Raw genomic sequence first — 19,041 nt, 5'->3', positions numbered from 1 at the left:
AGAATGGGGATGGAAAGGAGGGCAAAGACAAAATAACTCACTTGGGCAGTTTCTTTTAAATTAATTTGGAAAAGGAAGAGGTGTAAATGCAATATTGACTGACAGAAATATTTGTACCACCTTGACTCTATTTTTAGAATAGTAATGATAAAAGTCCATCCTGCCTCAATGTACCTTCCCCAGGTTCCCTGATTTCCCACTCAAGTGCTTCTCTTTCTCAAACAAGCACACAAACACAAAATTATATATTTTATATAATAGTGAAATAACTAAAAAATTCAAGGACTGTACTAAGCAGCATATCTGCCAGCATCAGTTTGGCTGATATATTATGGACTAAGTCAGCACAATTTTTTGATAGAATGCATGGGACAGGTGTACATGGAAGAAATTAAAGGACAGCAATCAAAGCAAACAAAATTATAATCAAGTGAATGCAGCTGAGGATAGTCAGAAATTCAAATACTCAACTCAGTTCTTTTGGGAATGAATAAATAAATACCACTTATGTTGTAAGAATACTGTCAGAGGAAAATAATTGATTTTTTGACAAAAGTACAGAAGTAATTCAATGGGAAAAGGATAGCCTGCTCAACAAATGGTGTGGGAGTAATTGGGCTTCCATAAGCTAAAACCGAACAAAAGTAACCTTGACCTAAGTCTCACATTGTGCACAAAAAATTGCTTCAAACTGCATTACAAACTAAAAAGCAAAATGGAAAACTAAAACCTTTAGGGAAAAAACAGGAGAAAACTTTCAGAATTTAAGGTTAAGTAAAGAATTTGTAGAAGTGACACCAAAAGTAAAATCAATAAGGAAAAATTGGACCTCATTAAAATTTAATATATTGGCTCTGAGGTTATATTAAGAGGATAAAAAGACAAGCTACAGACTGAGAAAAAATATTGGCAAACAACATATTTGATAAAGCACTAGTATCTAGAATATATAAAGAAGTCTCAAAACTCAACAATAAAAAATAAATAATGCCAAAATATAAAATAGCAACTGTACCAAATGCTGGCAAAAGTTGTGGAGAACCTAGATTATGTGTATACTTATTGTGAAAAAGTAAAATAGTACAGCCAATCTGAAAAGATTTGAGTTTCTTAGAAAACTAAATATGCAACTATCATTTTTTAAAAAGTGAGGAACGTTTATTGCTGTTGCCATTTCATCTTTATGCTGATGCATGAAATATAGCAGAATGTCCAATTGTTATAATGCTGATGCAATAAATCAAGTAGTATACAGAGACACTCTGTCAATAATCTGTACCAAGATGATAAAATATAAGGAGTCCACTTTTTTAACTCTGTGAATATTTTAATTTACTATGTAATATCTATTTCATTAAATGATTATAATTTAGGATTGAGCCTCCTGTCCTATGATATCAAATCATTACATTACACACAGAAGAAAATCAAAACAGAAGGACCAGTGACATACCCATTGTCCTGTAAAATCATTTTATTTTCTGTTACATAGACATCTTTCTCAGGTAATGTTACTAGAAACTGTTTATGGGGTTTTACAGTCAGGGTAAATATATTTTTCAAAAACTTATTTCTATTATACAGAGTTGTGATACAAAAAATGATTTATAGGCTACAGTTTTCAGAAGGCAGTTAGCTAGACTAATAGTGCTGAAGAAACTTTCCTATTTAAGTCTATAATATGGAATGAAAAGATATGATTAAAAAAATCGTCTGATCAAAAAAGCTTGAGGTCATCAGAGGAATGTTTACTGTCCTCCACAGAGAGCCACAAGGATTTTCTCATAATCTCCTTTGGTTTCATCCTGTTAATAAAAAAAATAGAATATGCTTAATGCTACCTGAAACCATAATCAATATAAGGTATTTTTAAATTATAGTATAACTACTGTATTAGTAGACTTAAAAGTTGTAGAACACATATCACAATACATCGATTATCTATGATCTTTGATAAGAATATTATATATTTTATTAAATAATATAATTATTATAGCAGATAACTGGATTCTTATTAATTATTATACTAAAGCAATAGTTTTCAAGATTCAAATTGTAAACTTCTCTGAATGATCATGTTGTGTATTAGAGCTATTGTTTTCCAAGAATAAAATGTCACCCGGAATTAAGTAAATATAACACAATTATCATTTCGGATCAGCTTGAGGAATATCAGACTCACTCACCAAAGAGAAAGTTATAAGCTTGTAATTGCCTCACTTTTCTTGGTAATTTTGGTTATTCATTATAAGTAATGAATTTAAACAGTCACCTGTCTTTCAATAACTTCAGAACCCTTGATTTGTTTTTATTTTTATTTAACATTATAATAAGACCACACAAACATGCATTTTATACATTTTACATATGACAAATTAAAGAAAAACTTAGAATAAGTTTCTAACACTCTGATCAATATTTTTTGCAAAGTAAATTATTATATCTCCTTACTAAAATGTTTTGGTGGCTAAATTTATATATAGAAAACTAAATATTTCTGTGATTGCTGAAAAATTTGCATTATGTTTTCAGCACAGAATTCACTAGTAGATTTTACCAGTGAAAGTTAAATGTACTTATAAGTTATGTATCCTAATATAACAAATTAAACTTACATATGAAATTTACGAATACAGTAAATCAGCCTTTCTCTTTGCAGTTGCAAAAAGAATTATCATTTGTAGAGGTAGCATAATGAAATTCACAACATACCAGGATAGCTTGGCAGAGAGAGATACCATACAGCTTCTGATAGCATGCTTTGATATCATTCATGTCGACTTCAGAACGAGAAACCATAATTCTGATCAATGTCTTATGACGTGTTCCAGCACCCTGTCCAAAACAAATGATGGTGAAGTGTTTCTCATATTCATGGCATATTCTTAATGAATCAGAATATGGGTTTAAACATTAAGCTCTTTTGTTCACCTATGTATTTTCTATGGAGAAACTATCTCTGCATTCACACACACACACACACACACACACACACACACACACAAACACAGAACCTGTTTATGGGGTTTTATAGTCGGGGTAAATATAAAATATATTTTATATTTACCCCGTGCACTTTACACACAAGTGGTAATACAATGACAAGAAGCCAACTGCTACAGCAGCATGTTAAGAGAATTTACAACCTCCTAATTGGTCTTCTATCATCTTTCCTTTTTCTAAACTAGTTAATAATTACAAAGTGAACTATCTAAATTGCAAATCTGATCATCTAATTCACCTGTTTGAAATCCTTCAATCATCTTCTGTTTCTTTTAGGATAAAAACCCATCATTTTATCTAGGCTTACAATGCCCTGCCTAATTCTACACCCTTTTCTTCCACTATGCACCATCGTTCTAATGGTATTTATTATCTTGAAAGGGTAATGTTACGTCCTCCTCCTGGACCAACCTTACTTTATCCCTCCATCTCTTCCACCCATGTTCTCATCTGGCTAATTCCTATTCACTTTCAGGTCTTAGTTTAGCTGACAGCAAGGCTATATTGATTACCAAAATCTGGGGTACAGCTCCCTCTTCTACTTTTTACAATACTAGGTATTCATCATTACCCACTGAATAACCCCACTAGATAAGAGATGACATGGGGTCAGGGATCGTACTGCTTACTACATAATGGCACATTGCCTATCATTTCACAGGGATTCTTTCCTATTATTTGAAAGGTTAGATCTCCCTTTAAAGACTTCCCTATGTCAGAGTTATAATACTAAAGGAAAACAAGACAACTTCATAACTGCACAATACAAGTATATAGGTGGTAGCTTATATAATATGATGAATGCTAAAGAATAAAGTTAAAGTGATTGAAGTGTGTCTCAATACATCTTAATAACACCTTCTATTTCAGTAATCTTAGAATAACATTTTAAAACCTTAGAATGACATAATAATCCATGGCATGGAAGACAGAATAATAAAAAACGCAAATGAAACTTAAAATGGGGAAGATTATAAAATTTACAACGTGGAAGATTGTAAAACTTAGCAGAAGCAGGTAACTAAAATCACACATTAAAGAGAAACTGTATAACCCTCCTGTGTTCAGATTTTATGCAAATCATGAATAACCCAAATTACCTACAAGCTCACCTTACCATCTTACCTATAAAAAATAAAACAAATCTAACAATTTTATTCTAATAAAGAAGTGTATTTCCTCTTGCATTGGATGGAACAGTGACTCTTTTTAATGGGAAGATATTAAAACAAGTGTCATTTTCAAACAATATGAGGTTTTATGTTCTCTCCACCAACAATAATTTTTCCCCTCATCAAATCATATAAGTAGAATCTTACCTTCATGGCCTGATGAAGCTTCTCAGCAAAAAACATTGGCTTGTTTGTGGCACACTTCACTGTAAGAGAGGCACATTTTAGTTGATACATATTTATCACAAAAGAAGAAAGATTCATATATCTCCTAGAAACACGAGATACGGAGTTTTGCAAGCCAAATTCCATTATCCACCCATTTGTCACCTCTTTTCCCCATATGGGATATTTGGTTCATAAAAGCTATTCTCTAGATAGTGGTTTTGTATATTCTTTCCCCTGACACCATCACCTATCTCCTATTATCCTAAATCCAAATAGCAGCTTCTACAGTTCATGCTATCCTGAGTATAGTCTTCTTGGAAATAGGGAAACCAGTAGGTGTTAAAGACCATAATGGCATACAATGCCTATGTTTTTCATGTTGTAATAAGAATTTCTTTTTTAAGTGGAATAGGACAGGCTTTAAAAGGCAGCTGCCAAATTAAATACTAACAGATGTGTCAATTAGTAAAATTCTCTAGCTTACTTCTCAAACTGTGATCCATGGAACAAAAGAATTGGCATCGATTGGCAGCTTGTTAGAAATGCAGATTCCTAGGCCCCACCCCAGACCTACTGAAATCAGAATCTGCATTTTAGCAAGTTTTCCAAGGGCTTCCTGTGCACATTAATGTTTGAGATGCACTGCTTTAGAACACAGGTTCCCAGCCCTGACTGGTCATCTGAATAACACAGGAGACCTTTAGAATCTTTTTATTCTAAAGATGTTTTCGGAAGACACCAGAGAACTACTGAATCAAACCCTCTGGACTTGCCCAAGATTATTCAAGTGGCAAGTGACAGACCAAGACTTGAATCTGTATTTATCTAATTCCAAATCCCATACTCTTAATGACCATTTTGACTTTTCACTGTTCTATTTCAGGCTGGTGCATTGCTTGGCATAAGTAGGTGCTCAGTAAGTCTTTTTCACCTATCTTTTATAAAAAGGGAAAAATATATGTTATTATTAAGAAGGCCATTGTATACCATTAGCTACATGTTCATTGCCGTTATCTTACATGTTGCCTGTATCTGAAACATAGATAAACTATATCTGAGTTGTTGTTTTCGGGTTTTTGTTGTTGTTGTTCTGTTACATTTTGTTTTTTTAAATCACGAGACAGCACTGACATTGCAAGTTCCATTTAGAAAATTCTTCCCCCTCCAGGACTACAACATACCAATTGTTGTGAAGCATTTCTCGATGTCACCTTTCATCTCCAGGTCCAGAACTTTGTTCATGTCATGCTTACTGTACTTGGCATATTTCTGAAACACTGAATATTACATTTAAACTAAGAGAGGTAGCAAGCATCCTATTCTTTAGCAAAATGTAGCAAAACAAGGGCAACTGACTCAAAGCACGCCTTGGGATGACCGAACTTCACAACACATAATTTAAAGCTAATTACTCAACTAAGCATATTTCGATACTTCATCTTCTCCTAGGAACGTAACACACATGGCTACTTTGGTGCTCCTGTATACTTAGAGGAAATTTTGCCAAGGGTTGACGTTTATCAGAAATGGCATGTGATTGACAATCACAGCACTTAAGACATCAGAGCTAAGTGCCATAGCAAATGGATCTTCTCTTATATAAACATCTGCATAGCAAATTTCTCTTCATAGTACCATTAGAAATCAGTGTGCTATTATAAGATAATGAATCTTAAGTAGCCATCATGGCTTTCCCTTTGCTTTGGCTTTAGGAGGCTCAGCGCTAAATCTTGTGCTCAAAGGCAAGAACTCTTTTTGGTTTTTTTGTTGCTGGAACATCTATATACTCTTTTCTTCACTTAGCCCAAGTTTTTTTGTTTTTCTTTATTGTAATCTCATTTCTTCTGCTGGAATATATATTTTGTCACATCTATTCCAAATATTTAGGGAGAACAGAAATAGTGAAAGTAATGAAATAATTTTCTACATGGCAAAGTCACAAAATGTGTTTTAAATACTATAAAATGATGACTCTACAAAGTTAAACAAATGCTCGAGTATCAGTAAGGGGTCAGGGGCACTATATTCATTTGGTTTAGGAGGGATGCTGATTAAGGGTTTTTCTCTTTCCTTTCTCTCATTTGTCCTCAAAAAAGAATTGCATCTTTCTAAACAGGTTCCAGGAAACATTTTGTTTTTCTTCTTACCTCTGCGAAGATGGGAATAGCTTCTGGTGGTAAGAATGGTAGTGAACACATTCACATCTGTCCCTTTTCTCCTTTCTCCTGCTTCATATAATGCCTGTCAAGAAACAAAAATGAACACTTGACTGTCTGTTGACTTGATAGCTGCACATGAATGTTAAATCGCTTCCAAGATTTTCTAGGTAGCTGCTTTGTATTCCAATACAATCAGAGTAGGCAACACTGAGATGGCAAGTTCCTTAAAGATAGGAGCCATATTTTCTTTGTGGAGTATCTTCCACAGTATCTCTCAAGGTGTCTTGCAAACACTAGAGACTGAATATATGTTTGCAGAAATGTTTGTTGAATTAAATTTAAGATTATACTCTACATTAAGGCAACTACAAAGGAATCTCTAATTTCTTTTTTACTCTTAGTTGTTCTAAGTAAATGTCAGGAAATAGTACTAATAAATCCATAATTCAGCTATAACCTAGACTTGAATTTTGATGTTAGAATTTCTGGATTCAAATTTTGACTCTGTAATCTTAGATAAATAATTCAACCTTATTAAACTATAGATTTTCCCCTTTTGTAAATGAAAAAGATCATCCCTGCCTTATTGTCACAAATTGCTGTTAACTTTTAAATTTAATTATGATAATTTTCCTGAGTCACACTAATCCATTTAGCTGCCATAAATATACATCTAAGAGCCCTGATAGTCTTAAAATGGAAAGCAAATTCAGAAATGTCACAACCAAATAAGAAAAATTTTTTATTATGGGCAATTATTCATATACTATCTTTTGTTTTCTCATATGTTTGCATAATTTCTATTAAAATGGTCACACTGCTAATGGACATAAGTTATTTTGGATTTTTCAAGCAAACTGATCTGATATGTATGCATTTATTCAACAAAAAGTTAATGAATGCCTATTATGTGAAAGATAATGTACTACTACAGTGAAGGGAGTAGGAGTGGAGAAATAAGTTTCTATCTTTACTGATTCACTGTGATGAATTCATAGAGAGAATGCTAGCCCATGAAGAAGGCATATGCAAATAATAGTATTTTTTTTAAACAGAAATTCCAGGCCCTAAACTGGCACAATTTTTCTAATGTTGCCAATGGATTTGTGTATAAATAACCAACAACCTCACTGAAACTATATGTAATAATATAGTTGAAAGTATATCAATGTTATTATAATTGTTTTATAATTATAATATTATTACTATAATATTTTTACAATATAAACTTACAGCTATAAACCAGTCCAATAATCACTGTTAAAAGAATGTAACATGTGCTCGCTCTTTCCATTTTATTTAATAAAAATTACTCTTCCCTTTCTTAAACCTAGTGAAATAAAAAAAGTCGGTTTACTCAACATAACATTTCTTGGGAATGACAAATCAAAATCTCATTGCTCTCTTTCAGTCCTCTCCAGCTTTATGAATAATGAGATCTACTGAAAAGATAAAGACCACATTTTTCTTTCTTGGACTGCTCAAGTACAGAGCAGTGTCATTCAGGAAATGAACATTAGGTGCCCTGGGCCTCTCAGAGGATCTTAGACTTGCTTTCACGTGGAGGTCATCAAGTGGTAACCTCAGCTAAGGCAGGGCCTGTGGCAGGTAGGAGGTAACTCCAGGAGTACTTAGAAACGCTTGCTTACCCTGGCGTCTGAGTCAGCCAAGTCTTCACTTAGGCTAAAATCCTCAGATCGGTCACCCTGAAAAAAGAATCACATTATCTTGTAAGTTGTTTTCTAGCATGTAATCACATGATTTACTTAATTCCCTTAAAATTAGATAAATTTCTTTCTTTTTCTTCGAGAAAGAAAGTCAATTGCTCATTTCTAGAGAGAGATGTAATCCAAAATTTTGCTCTTCATAAAAGAATAGTATTTCCTGAATCCTCTGACTTATACCTTAATAAGAGAAAGCAAAGCCTTCTGGTAATCTCCAGATGTGTCTGAGGTGATGTCTTTAGCCAGGTCTCTCTTCAATTCTGAAAAAATAAGAAAAGCATATTTTGCAGTAAATTAAATAATGGTGATAATAATATGTGACATGTGGCATCTCTATAGCGGCTTATAATTTGCAATTACAAATGTTCGATGACTTATAGAACACATTTCAAAATATTATCTTTTTTTTTAATAAAGAGAGATAGGAAAGCAGATAAAACTTTGGATCATCAAATTTATTTTACTATAAAAAAATTTATTTCCTATAAGGCAATGAAAGCAATTTACATAATACTGTGAATGAGAACCTACAGTTATAGAGCTTTTGCTAATATGAATAAATTCTATAGGTATTAAATCATTAATTCTATAATAAATATGCCAGAATTTAAGCAATGTGATGAACAGAACAGTTGTTTAAAAGAATAAACCAGAGGTACATGCTTGAACACAGATTATTTATTTACTTTAAAAATTTTAAGAAAAGTGTATCAGATTTCCTTTCTAACTAGGGTACTTGGACTGTTGAACATTAAAACTTACCTTCTCTATAGACTCTGTTGATTTCTCTGATTTCTCTGTTAGTTCTTGATGCCAAAATTTCATTCAGAGTGTCTTCATCAGTTCCAAGGCCCTGAATTAAAAGAGAAGAAAAGAAGAAATGTAGGCAAGTCTTCATTGGAGAGCATCAAGTTTTTGTGTACCAAAATCTGTTTAAATCTGGCATTTAGTAAATTTCCCCCACTATTTAATAATTACAGTAAGCTCCATTATGTTGCTCTAAACACAAAATGGGTTTAAAGCCAATATTTTGGGCAAAGTTATAAAAAGTGAGATATATGATTCATACAGTGACATCACCAGGATAGTGGAAATAACACAGCTGTTAATGCCAACATTCATTCATTCATCCATTCATTCATTCATTCACTCATTCATTTCATTCCCACTAATTGATAGGCCCTATATTAGATGTTGAGGACACATGAAAAGGCCTACGTGGACTTAACCTACACATTCTTTTCAGGGAAGGAGTTTTGCTTAAATCAGGTGATTTACCTTCATGGCAGCACGGAGTTCATCAGCATCAAATTGGGCTGGAGTTTTTAATAGAGCCAAAGCAACTTCCTCAAGGTGACCTGTAAGGGCTTTCCTCAGAATTTCATCCAGGGGCTATAACAAAGAGATTAGAATCAAGGCTTCTAATAAGTAACATGCTAGGTTATACAGCAATGTAGAGTTACCTGACTTTTAGGTAATCTTATTGCTGATTCCTAAACCCAAATAGCTTTAGAGTTCCTTCCCTTTGCATACAAAAGATATTTACCATGTTATCTTTTAGTGTAATTAGAATGAAATTTTACTGAATTCACTGATAACTTCTTAAAGAACAGTGTTCGGAATCTTTTACATGAGGAAGAACCCACAAAGCTCAAAACATAGGGTTATGTATTAACAGCAATAGTAGTAAGAATACTTAAAAAAATACATAATGTATTAATAGTTTTTCCAAACTCTGAAGTTTGCACTTCTCACATAAGCACTATAACCAGACATTGACATTATACAGTTTTCTAATTGCATTTCTTAAAAAATACTACTCATACTGGGTATAAAAAATACAAAGTTTTGGTGGCCGGTTAGCTCAGTTGGTTAGAGCGTTGTGCTAATAACATCAAGGTTGCCAGTTCGATCCCCGCATGGGCCACTGTAAGCTGCGCCCTCCTTAAAAAAAATAATAGTAAAATAAAATAAAATAAAATTATATATATATATAAAGCTTACTTTTAAAGTGGTGTGGACAAATAAGGGCCACATTCGAAACCTGACAAGCTCAGAGGAGGCCAGCATGACAGGCTCTACAAACTCAAGAGACCAAACTAAACACATAGGATGGTCTGAACATAAAAATTCCTAACTAAAAGTGGGTCATGGCGGTAGTCACGTCCTAGGCCTGCAGCTTCCTTGACAAAGGTTAATCTTTACCTTAAGTGAGCCTGTCCAGATGTCTTTGTGCATCCAAAATAACATACTTTTGAAATGTCAGAGTAATCTCCTTTTGCAGACCCCTGAGGGCACACCCACCACACAGAGCAGGAGACCAAAGAACCCCTCATTGCTTTCTTCTTCCCCAGACACCATCTCTACGTGCTGTAAATGTTAATTAACTATCCTGTACTCACCAATGTAAAAGATGGATGTGTCTCTCCATTTACTTTTTTATCCAATCCCAGAGATTTCCTCCCTTTGCTTTCTCCCCCCACTCCCCCTTAGTCTACCAAAATATTTCAGTAACCCTTTTTACGTCTCCTCCTTTGATTCTAATATAGAAAATGAGCTGCAAAATTGCCATTCTCAGGAGTATTTTCTCAATCTGTTGAGATTTCACTTCCTGGCAATTGTCAGTTTGGCTCAAAGAAACTTATAAAAATTATTTACAGGTTTGGAGGTTTCTTACGTCAACAGTGGATTTATATGTATAAACTTTGCATTTTGACATTAAACAGCTCAGTTTAAATTTTAGCTGAAGACACATTTCAATCAGAACATATTCCTTATTGCCAACAGTAATCTTGATGTTTGTTATGTTCAAATTAAAGACTTGTCTCCAATATGGAACACCACACTTGCATAAAATCTACACCAAGATGTCCAATGCTAGAATTGACTTGATTGCAATCAAGTGGTTAAACACTGCAATCCAAGTCTTAGTTGTAATGGGAAAACAGTGTTAGAGACTGAAAGAAATAGGTAACCATGTTTCAAAATCCATGTTTAATACAAATGTAACCGAAATTAAATATCTAAATTTACCACTGCAACCCACCTTTCCTTTTTCCTGGAGATAGGCTGCTTTGATCTGTTGACGCTGTGCATTGTTTCTCTTGGTGAGAATGTCAATGATGGTTGCTTCATCCACACCTGGAAATAAAGGGCCACTTGGCTTTTAAAATCAATTTTCTTCCTCATTAATAATTGACATTAAATGATTCATTCTCAAGATGCTCCAAATGAAGGTTTTCACACACTAGGAAGTGTGAACTCGATAAATGTGATACTAAATATCAAAGAGAAACATGTCGAGATGACAGTCTACTTATTTGAATGAGAAAGGAAAAGGAAATTGTCCCTGGCCTTCAATGTTGCAGTGTTTGATCTTAATTCAAACCCTAAATCTGAGTAGAGGTGTGTGGTTTCAGCACTGAGTTTCTGCTAGAAGTGAGCTGGTAAAGATATCTATTGTAGCAGAGATTCTACTGATTTAACCAAAATGTTTTACATGATAAGAAAGTAAATATATCTTTGTTTGTTAAAGAAATCTTTTTATCTTCAAAATGAAACAGACTGTTTTCACGGCACATGCCTGTTTTCCAATAGCCATTCAAACAGCCATTGTGAAATGTCCAAGAGGGGAATGTTTGGGAATTAATTACCTTTAACCATTATTGCTTTATGCAAGGCAGCAACATCCGAGGACGGATTGAAGCTAGGATAGGGGCTCACTGCTGACCCGGGACCACCTTTGGATCCTTTCACAGTGTTCTGTGGATGAGAGAAGAAATTATTTATGTCCATTCACTCACATTAGTTTCTCTTTTAATATTTAACTGAGTTATTTTACTGTCATTTGACTTACAATGTATTCCTGCTCTTCATTGTCAATAAACCAGGCCTGCTTGAGGAATTCTGATACCATTGCCATTTTTAAAGAAGTTTCTGGAAAGAAAACAGATGGATGCTTTTACAAACCGCAAACCAACCACACATATGCACTACTCCATTTCTCTTACATACACAAGACATAGAGTAGCCTTGACCTTACTTTCCAGGATTACTTTTAGGAGCACAATAAAATAGAAGATGTAAGTTTTTTGTTTGTTTGTTTGTTTGTTTGTTTGTTTTCTAAGGAGAGTCTTACCCTTGAACAGAAAATCATAGACTCCAATCAGAAACTTGGCTATTTCTTGGCATATTCAGTCCTATTTTTTAGGTATCAGATGACTACTACAAACAAGCATATAGACTGAAAAGAGGAACTGGTGATTTACTTCATCATTCAAGTTTACAGACCACTCAACTATAGGCTAAGCACTTAGGGTGCAAAAACATCAAAACATCATCCCTTGCCTCAATGAACTTAGAGTTAGTGTATGCGCTCTGTGGGAAAACAAAAAAGCTAATAAAACTGTTTATAGGAGGTGCTGGCTGATTTGAGCCTCTCTTGAAATGAGTTGAGACTAACCTGGTAAAAAAATTAAAGAGAACAAAACAGAGAGAAGTTTGTCATATTGGGGAAGCTGAAAAAAGTTTACTGGAACAAGAAGTATTGACAGAAGCACCAACAAAGAAGTTTAAATGTATCCCTAAAGCTTTGGGGAAACATTAATGGATTTTTAAAAAGAAAGTGGGATGATTCCATTTATGTTTCAGAAATATTACTCATCCTGTATCATACAGAATGCCTAAGAGATAGGCAAGATGGAAGATTAGAGACCATTTAGTAGGTCATTAGAGAATCTATGTGGGATTCATGAGGGCCTGAACAAAAAAGTAATGGCTACAGAAAAAGCATGACATTTACGTGTATAAAGTAAAATCATCTATGACAATCTGCAGAAACGGATTTAGACTTAAAAATCTATCCATAAAATGATACTCAGATGCTATTTCTCCCCAAATAATTTGGTATCTTTTTCCATTCCTTGGTATAAAATTATTTCAGCACTTGGAGTGCTTCGATTTCTTCCTATTTGAGCTGTCCTAAATATTAGTCCTACATATTTTTCCCCCACCCAACACAAAGATCCCAGAAAAGGATTATTTTATACAAGGTTCTTTGCTCTAACAGGAAGCATTAGGGTGAAATTGCAACATGGCTGCCTTTTTTTGGTAAACTTTATTTTAAAGGAAATTTCTTGAATTGCTATTATGGTTCAACATTGTTTCTATTTAATCAATCATTTTTTAAAACCTGAAGTGTATTAAAGACTAATGCGTTCTCTGTTTTATTTTTATCCACAAAAGAAGCCACCAATGAGCCTTTTTGTCTGGGGATGTGTTTTTAGGAACTCATGCTCAAGGACTGCACAGATATCTCTCCATACCTTCTTGTTTATCTTTCTCAAGACTATTCTCATGAATGCACCTGAAAGAGATCGCAAGGATAATCTAGGCAGTTTTAAATTCTTGATATGAAGCTCAATGACTCATGAGGAGTAAAGCCCATAATCTGATTCCTTAATAGCATGTTCAGACAAAGTACTTCAATCCCTACCTGCTGAATAATAACTATAATTGCTGAAAAATAACTATAATTCCAAGTAATGAGATTAAATACATAAGGGAAATAATATCCAAAGCAGAAAGTACCTCCACTTAATTATCACAGGGATTGTTCAAATTACTATCCTATCAAAGAAAAACAAATATATTGTGTATTTATTTAATCTCCTCCCCACCCCCACCAGCAATTGGTAAATTTGAAGTTTTTTCCTAAGTAGTTTGGCACAAGGTTTTAGTTCCCATTACGATATCATCTGGTCCAATTGCTGTTGGCATTGGAGTTTCATTTTTGTATTGCGTAACTGGCACATCCAAACCATGTAGCAAGTTCTGGCAAGGTTTCAGGAATTTGAAATTCCCATTTTTATCACCTTATCCATGCTTTTCATAAAGTAGAATCCTCAAAATGAGTGATCTGTTCAGTCACTTAGCAAAATACTTTTCCCAAGTTGTAGAAATACATGTTCCCATATTTCCACTCTTTTCGATTATAAAACAAAAACTTAAAAAGAAATTAAAGAGATTAAAGATATTGTCAAATATAATTTTTAAAATGTCACAACTACAAAATAAATTTTATTAAAACTTTTCTATACTTATTTTTTTCACTTCCCAAAAAATGCTTTAGTAAAGCAACACTTCCTTAAAAAATAAACTGAAAAAGCCTAGGAAAATAATATCCCTTTATTAATTACATAACACATCAAAAAAATAAAAAGGTTGAATAATTTATTTGACACAACAGAGTCCACAGAGGAGACAACTTTGTAACACATCCTGAGTTCCTTGATTTTAGTGTGAAGCAATTTGGATGGCCTGAAAGCATGGTCTAGACATGAAAAGCAGCCTGAAGAGAACATATTGCAGGAACCTCAATTCAGCCAAATTAGAGGCACTGGCTCTTAGCAAAACCTTAAAGACACAAGGATTTTGGCAGGATGTCAGAAATTGCTCTAAAGGAATTTTAGGACTTGTGTACCACTAGTTAAGAGCTCAAAGTCAACTGTATGTGTTAACAGAAACTCTTAACAGTTACAACACACCTTGTAAATTCCACAGCAAAAATATTTTGGCCAAGAATTATTGCCAAACCATTCTATCTATTCAATATCTACCCTCTGCATGAAAACCAGCATTTTCTACTTGACAAAATCCCATTTAATCATTTGAAGGTAACACTTGTTTAATGGTAAATAATGCATGCAAAAATGTTTTATAGACTGCCACACGTTATACAAACGTCAGATATTATTACTAGTCAGAGAATGATCTGGTCTGGAAAACAGATTTGTACAATTGAAAAAAATAACCCTACGAGTGCACAAAAGATATTCTTTTTTCTTTCTTTTTAGTTGCAATGTTTAGAGCTTCTACTAGGTATTTAAAAGATTATTTTATTAATTTACCTTGGCTCAATATGTATTTAATCTGAGTACCAGTGAGCCGTGAAGCCAAGTTGATTTCAGTCCTTAACATCATCTAATTTGAAGATGAAGTCGGCCACGTCTACATAGGCTGACCTAATTGGAAATTAACAATATTCCAGAGTTCTTCCGGCTAACAGTCTATTTGTGAACATGCACTGCCTATCAATCTCTTATCTGTAGATAAATGTGTAGCTTTCTAGAGATTAGCATTTTTTGTATATTTATGTGTCATAAGGGAGCTCTCTTCGTTTCATTCAGTAAGGAACTAAAGAAGGTAAGTATGCATAAAAAGGATGCCTAAATGTTGGACAGAAAGAGATCCAGGCTTACTAAATGGAAGGAAAAGGTACTCCAGAAATGGTTCCTTTTTCAGAAATGGCAACTGCCCCACTCAGCAATTTTAGAACACTAGGCTTATTGTATCCAAGTTAATTTCCTGATGTTTTAAAAACTGTACTGTGGATGTGTCCTTGTTTTTTTTAAATTTATACAAGCAGAAGTATTTAGAGGCATAAGGCCATCATATCTGCAGTGTTGTCTCAAATGTTACATAAAAAAATAACTATATAGAGAGGGCCGAAGGGAGAAGGGAAGAATTAATAACAAAGGAAACGTGGTGAAATGTTAACAGTTGGGGAATCTGTTTATGAAGTATGTGGTATTTCTGTGCAATATTTTTGCAACTTTTCCAAAGGGTTGAAATTACGAAACAAAAGCTGATTTATTTTTTTAATTGCTATTTCTATGTGTCAGCCTCAAGAAAGGCGATCTCTAGAATTGGTGACAGAGGAAGCCATGTTTTGTGGTCTATCATTCCTTCCCTGAGATGTGATAGATGAGCAGAGTTCTACAAGGATAGCAGCAGCAATTAGTCTTTGCATAGGATAACATCATTATTCCCTTTTACTACCCAAGAACACAGTGTATCTTTCTGGCAGTTTTCTAGATAATAGTGGCAAGCTTCAAGACATACATCAATTCATACCGTTTGATTCCAAAGGTATTGACTATTCTTTTAAACTAGTGAGCAAAAGGACAGTGACAAGATCAATGTTATTTCTAATAGTTCACACTTGATAATCAAATTCATTAACGGTTAATCCATGGAGACTGGCAGGTATTACTTCAGCCCTAGGGAGTTTATATTTCAGTCCTTTGACTTGCGCAGTTTTTTCCTCGAATATATATTTCATAAGTCCTGTTCACACCTACCCGTGTGAGAGAAGGAAATTAGACTATACAACGGCGAGGCTCGCAAAGAACCACTGTATGAAAGTAGTCTCATGTTTTGCTTCTAGGCCTTTGGATAGGGCGTTGCCTTTGCCTAGAATGCTGTTTTCTCCTCCATGCCCACTTCCCTTTGACTATTGCTTCTAAGTGAGGACTCAGCATAGACCTATTACAACCTCCAGAAAGCCTTCATTAGTTCAACTCTGGGTGGGGTGACCTGTGCTCTCCCAAAACATCCTGCCTTTACCCCTAAAGTAGCACCTACCATTCTGTATTATCACTATTTATTTATCTATATTTACAGCAACATTCTATGAGGGCAATGCTAATCTATTCGTTACGTACCTCTAATCTCTGGCAAAATGCCTAGTATTTAGTATCTTAATAATATTATTGAGTGAATAAGTAGTGTATGAGTGCTGATTATTTAGGAAACATATCTATTTGTTAATGTAACAAATGTTTTCTACCCATAACTATAAGGACATAAAAATAAGAAATGAGTTTTAAGCCTTATTTTGATTTCTTTGACTGTATGATGACTTCAAGAAAACATTGAACTTTTCTAGGGGGTGTTCATTTGTAACAATAAGAGTTGGAATAAATAGTATACAAAGTGCATGATTGCTCTGCAGTGTCACATTTTACCTCAAGTGGTTGGAGGTGGAGAAAATTAGCATAATGAAGGAGGGTATTATATAACTTGTATCTATTCTTATCTTTCTGATAAAAATCTATCCCATTTTAAAGAAAGAGGAGCTCTTTTACTCCAAAAACTGCTTTTGGCTTATCACTGACAAGTAATAGCTCCATTGCTTTAGCTCTGATTTCTAAAATAAATTAATGGGTCTAGATAGGATTAAGAACCACCAGCTCAGCAAGATAACATATACAGAAAAAAAACAAAAAACCTTTGCAGATCTTTTGATTGAAAAAGTATTTAGTAAGCATGAGACTCTGGCTTGTTCCTTAATAATGGTATAATTAGCTATTTTCATAGCATCAGTCAAACGTTGGCTCTCTGCCAGATGTGGCTGAGCCTGGGGCTAGGGTGGTAACATCACTTCTGGAGAAGAGGCCATTTCAGAATTATGAAACCAGCATTTCACCACATTTGACTCCTTTTGCAAATGTGCCTTCTCTTGTAGCTACCAAAATACATTCCTGCAGGCAGAAGGGAATATTACTTTTTCAAAGCCCATACAAATTTTAGACATAAACAAGGCAAGAAAAAGCACACCTTTCTTAATTAGCATTAAAGAGTAGATTTCAGGACATTTACTTTAACATTCAAAATGGGCTAAGAGAAAAAATCTTGAAGGAACATTTGTAATAAATGACAGCCAGATGTATGGTTATGATTTAAAATCTTTTACTTTTACAAACATAATTCAACGCCAGTAAAAACTATAGATTTGCTTTGTGGTTTTCTAGCCATTAGCTCATTCAACGATCAAGATGCTACTAAATAGAATGATTTTTAGATGACCCAACTGGCATTCCTAAGGAATAACTTATCTGACACCACCCGGAAAATATGCCCTTTCGCCTTAGGTTTCGGGATCAGTACTGGAAAAGCCTGTCCGTGACACAGAGATGCAGGGATAAGAAGGTGGCCACACCCTTTTTAAATCATTAATAAGCGGATCCTCTTATTTATTTACACTGCATGAGTAAAATAACATTAATTTCAAAGTGTTAATTACAAAGGGCATGATACCACTATGAGGTCTGAATCTATTTAGTTTTCCTTACAAAAGAAGAAAATAAAGTACGTAAATCCTACTATTTCAAACCAATTCCCTGAAGCCCACCCTGGCCTGGCTCCCCACAAGCATCCACCCTCCATTGTATTTCCATGTGGGGCACACAGAGCTCTTGGAAACTCCTAACTTGTAGGAGGAAAACACATTCCTTCTTTCTTTTCCATGGTAACTCACCAACAGTACAATAATCCAGTATGAAGCAAACTTTCCATATTTTTAAAGTTATATTTCTTAGCTAAGTAAAGCAAAACATTACAATTTGTGATACTCAAAATAGAAATACCCAATGTAATTTTACAGAAAGATTTACCAAAATATATTAAATGCAATTAGCCATAAATCCTATAGAAGTAGTAACATGTAACATCGTGATGGGAAGAGTTTTCAAAACAACCGAACCTAACTAAAAGGAAAACCAAGACTTACCTTTTTATCCACCTTCTTCCAAAGAACTAAAGAGAGACTGTTCTCTGATCCTTTCACACTAGAAGTGACTGAAGCCTTGGGCTTCTGATTTTATAGTTTGAAAGGAGACCACACCCAGCAACCAGAAGTTAGTAATCGGCTGCCTTTTGTTTGAAATACAGGGCTCAGCAGTGTCCAAAACAAAGTGAAACATGTCTTGCAAAACTACTCACTAAACCAACTCATAGCTGACAGCACAACTCATAGCTGACAGAAAAAGAACCGGAAGGGCAGATTTCTTTTCCCTCTTTTTGGTTTGAACTGTTTTATTCCAGAGGGTGTAAAATGAAAGAGATTTTCAAATATACAGCACTATCTGCTCTAATCCTAATACCAATGATTAGCTCTTTTCTTTTTCTTTCTTTTTTTCTTTTCTTTTTCTTTTTTAGTTAAACAGGTTTGAAGTGGAAAATGTTTAAACTTCG

At 34.2% G+C, this 19,041-nt stretch overlaps 1 protein-coding gene across 1 annotated transcript; it reads right to left on the bottom strand.

Annotated features, from left to right (window-relative positions):
* Positions 1-1,456: 1,456 nt before the first annotated feature.
* On the bottom strand, positions 1,457-18,716 carry ANXA1 (annexin A1). The gene is made up of 13 exons (XM_019736714.2): positions 18,578-18,716; positions 12,083-12,162; positions 11,880-11,988; positions 11,273-11,367; positions 9,505-9,618; positions 8,989-9,079; positions 8,407-8,486; positions 8,152-8,208; positions 6,491-6,584; positions 5,525-5,620; positions 4,323-4,381; positions 2,713-2,835; positions 1,457-1,805 (listed from the first exon to the last, which is right to left on the bottom strand). The coding sequence occupies exons 2-13, from the start codon at positions 12,146-12,148 to the stop codon at positions 1,749-1,751; spliced, it is 1,041 nt and encodes a 346-aa protein (XP_019592273.1). The 5' UTR covers positions 12,149-12,162; positions 18,578-18,716; the 3' UTR covers positions 1,457-1,748.
* Between the last annotated feature and the right edge of the window lie 325 nt (positions 18,717-19,041).

Source organism: Rhinolophus sinicus, linkage group LG04, assembly GCF_036562045.2.
Source record: "Rhinolophus sinicus isolate RSC01 linkage group LG04, ASM3656204v1, whole genome shotgun sequence".
In the NCBI taxonomy this organism is placed as follows: Eukaryota; Metazoa; Chordata; class Mammalia; order Chiroptera; family Rhinolophidae; genus Rhinolophus; species Rhinolophus sinicus.
This window is presented reverse-complemented; position numbering and strand designations above follow the sequence as displayed.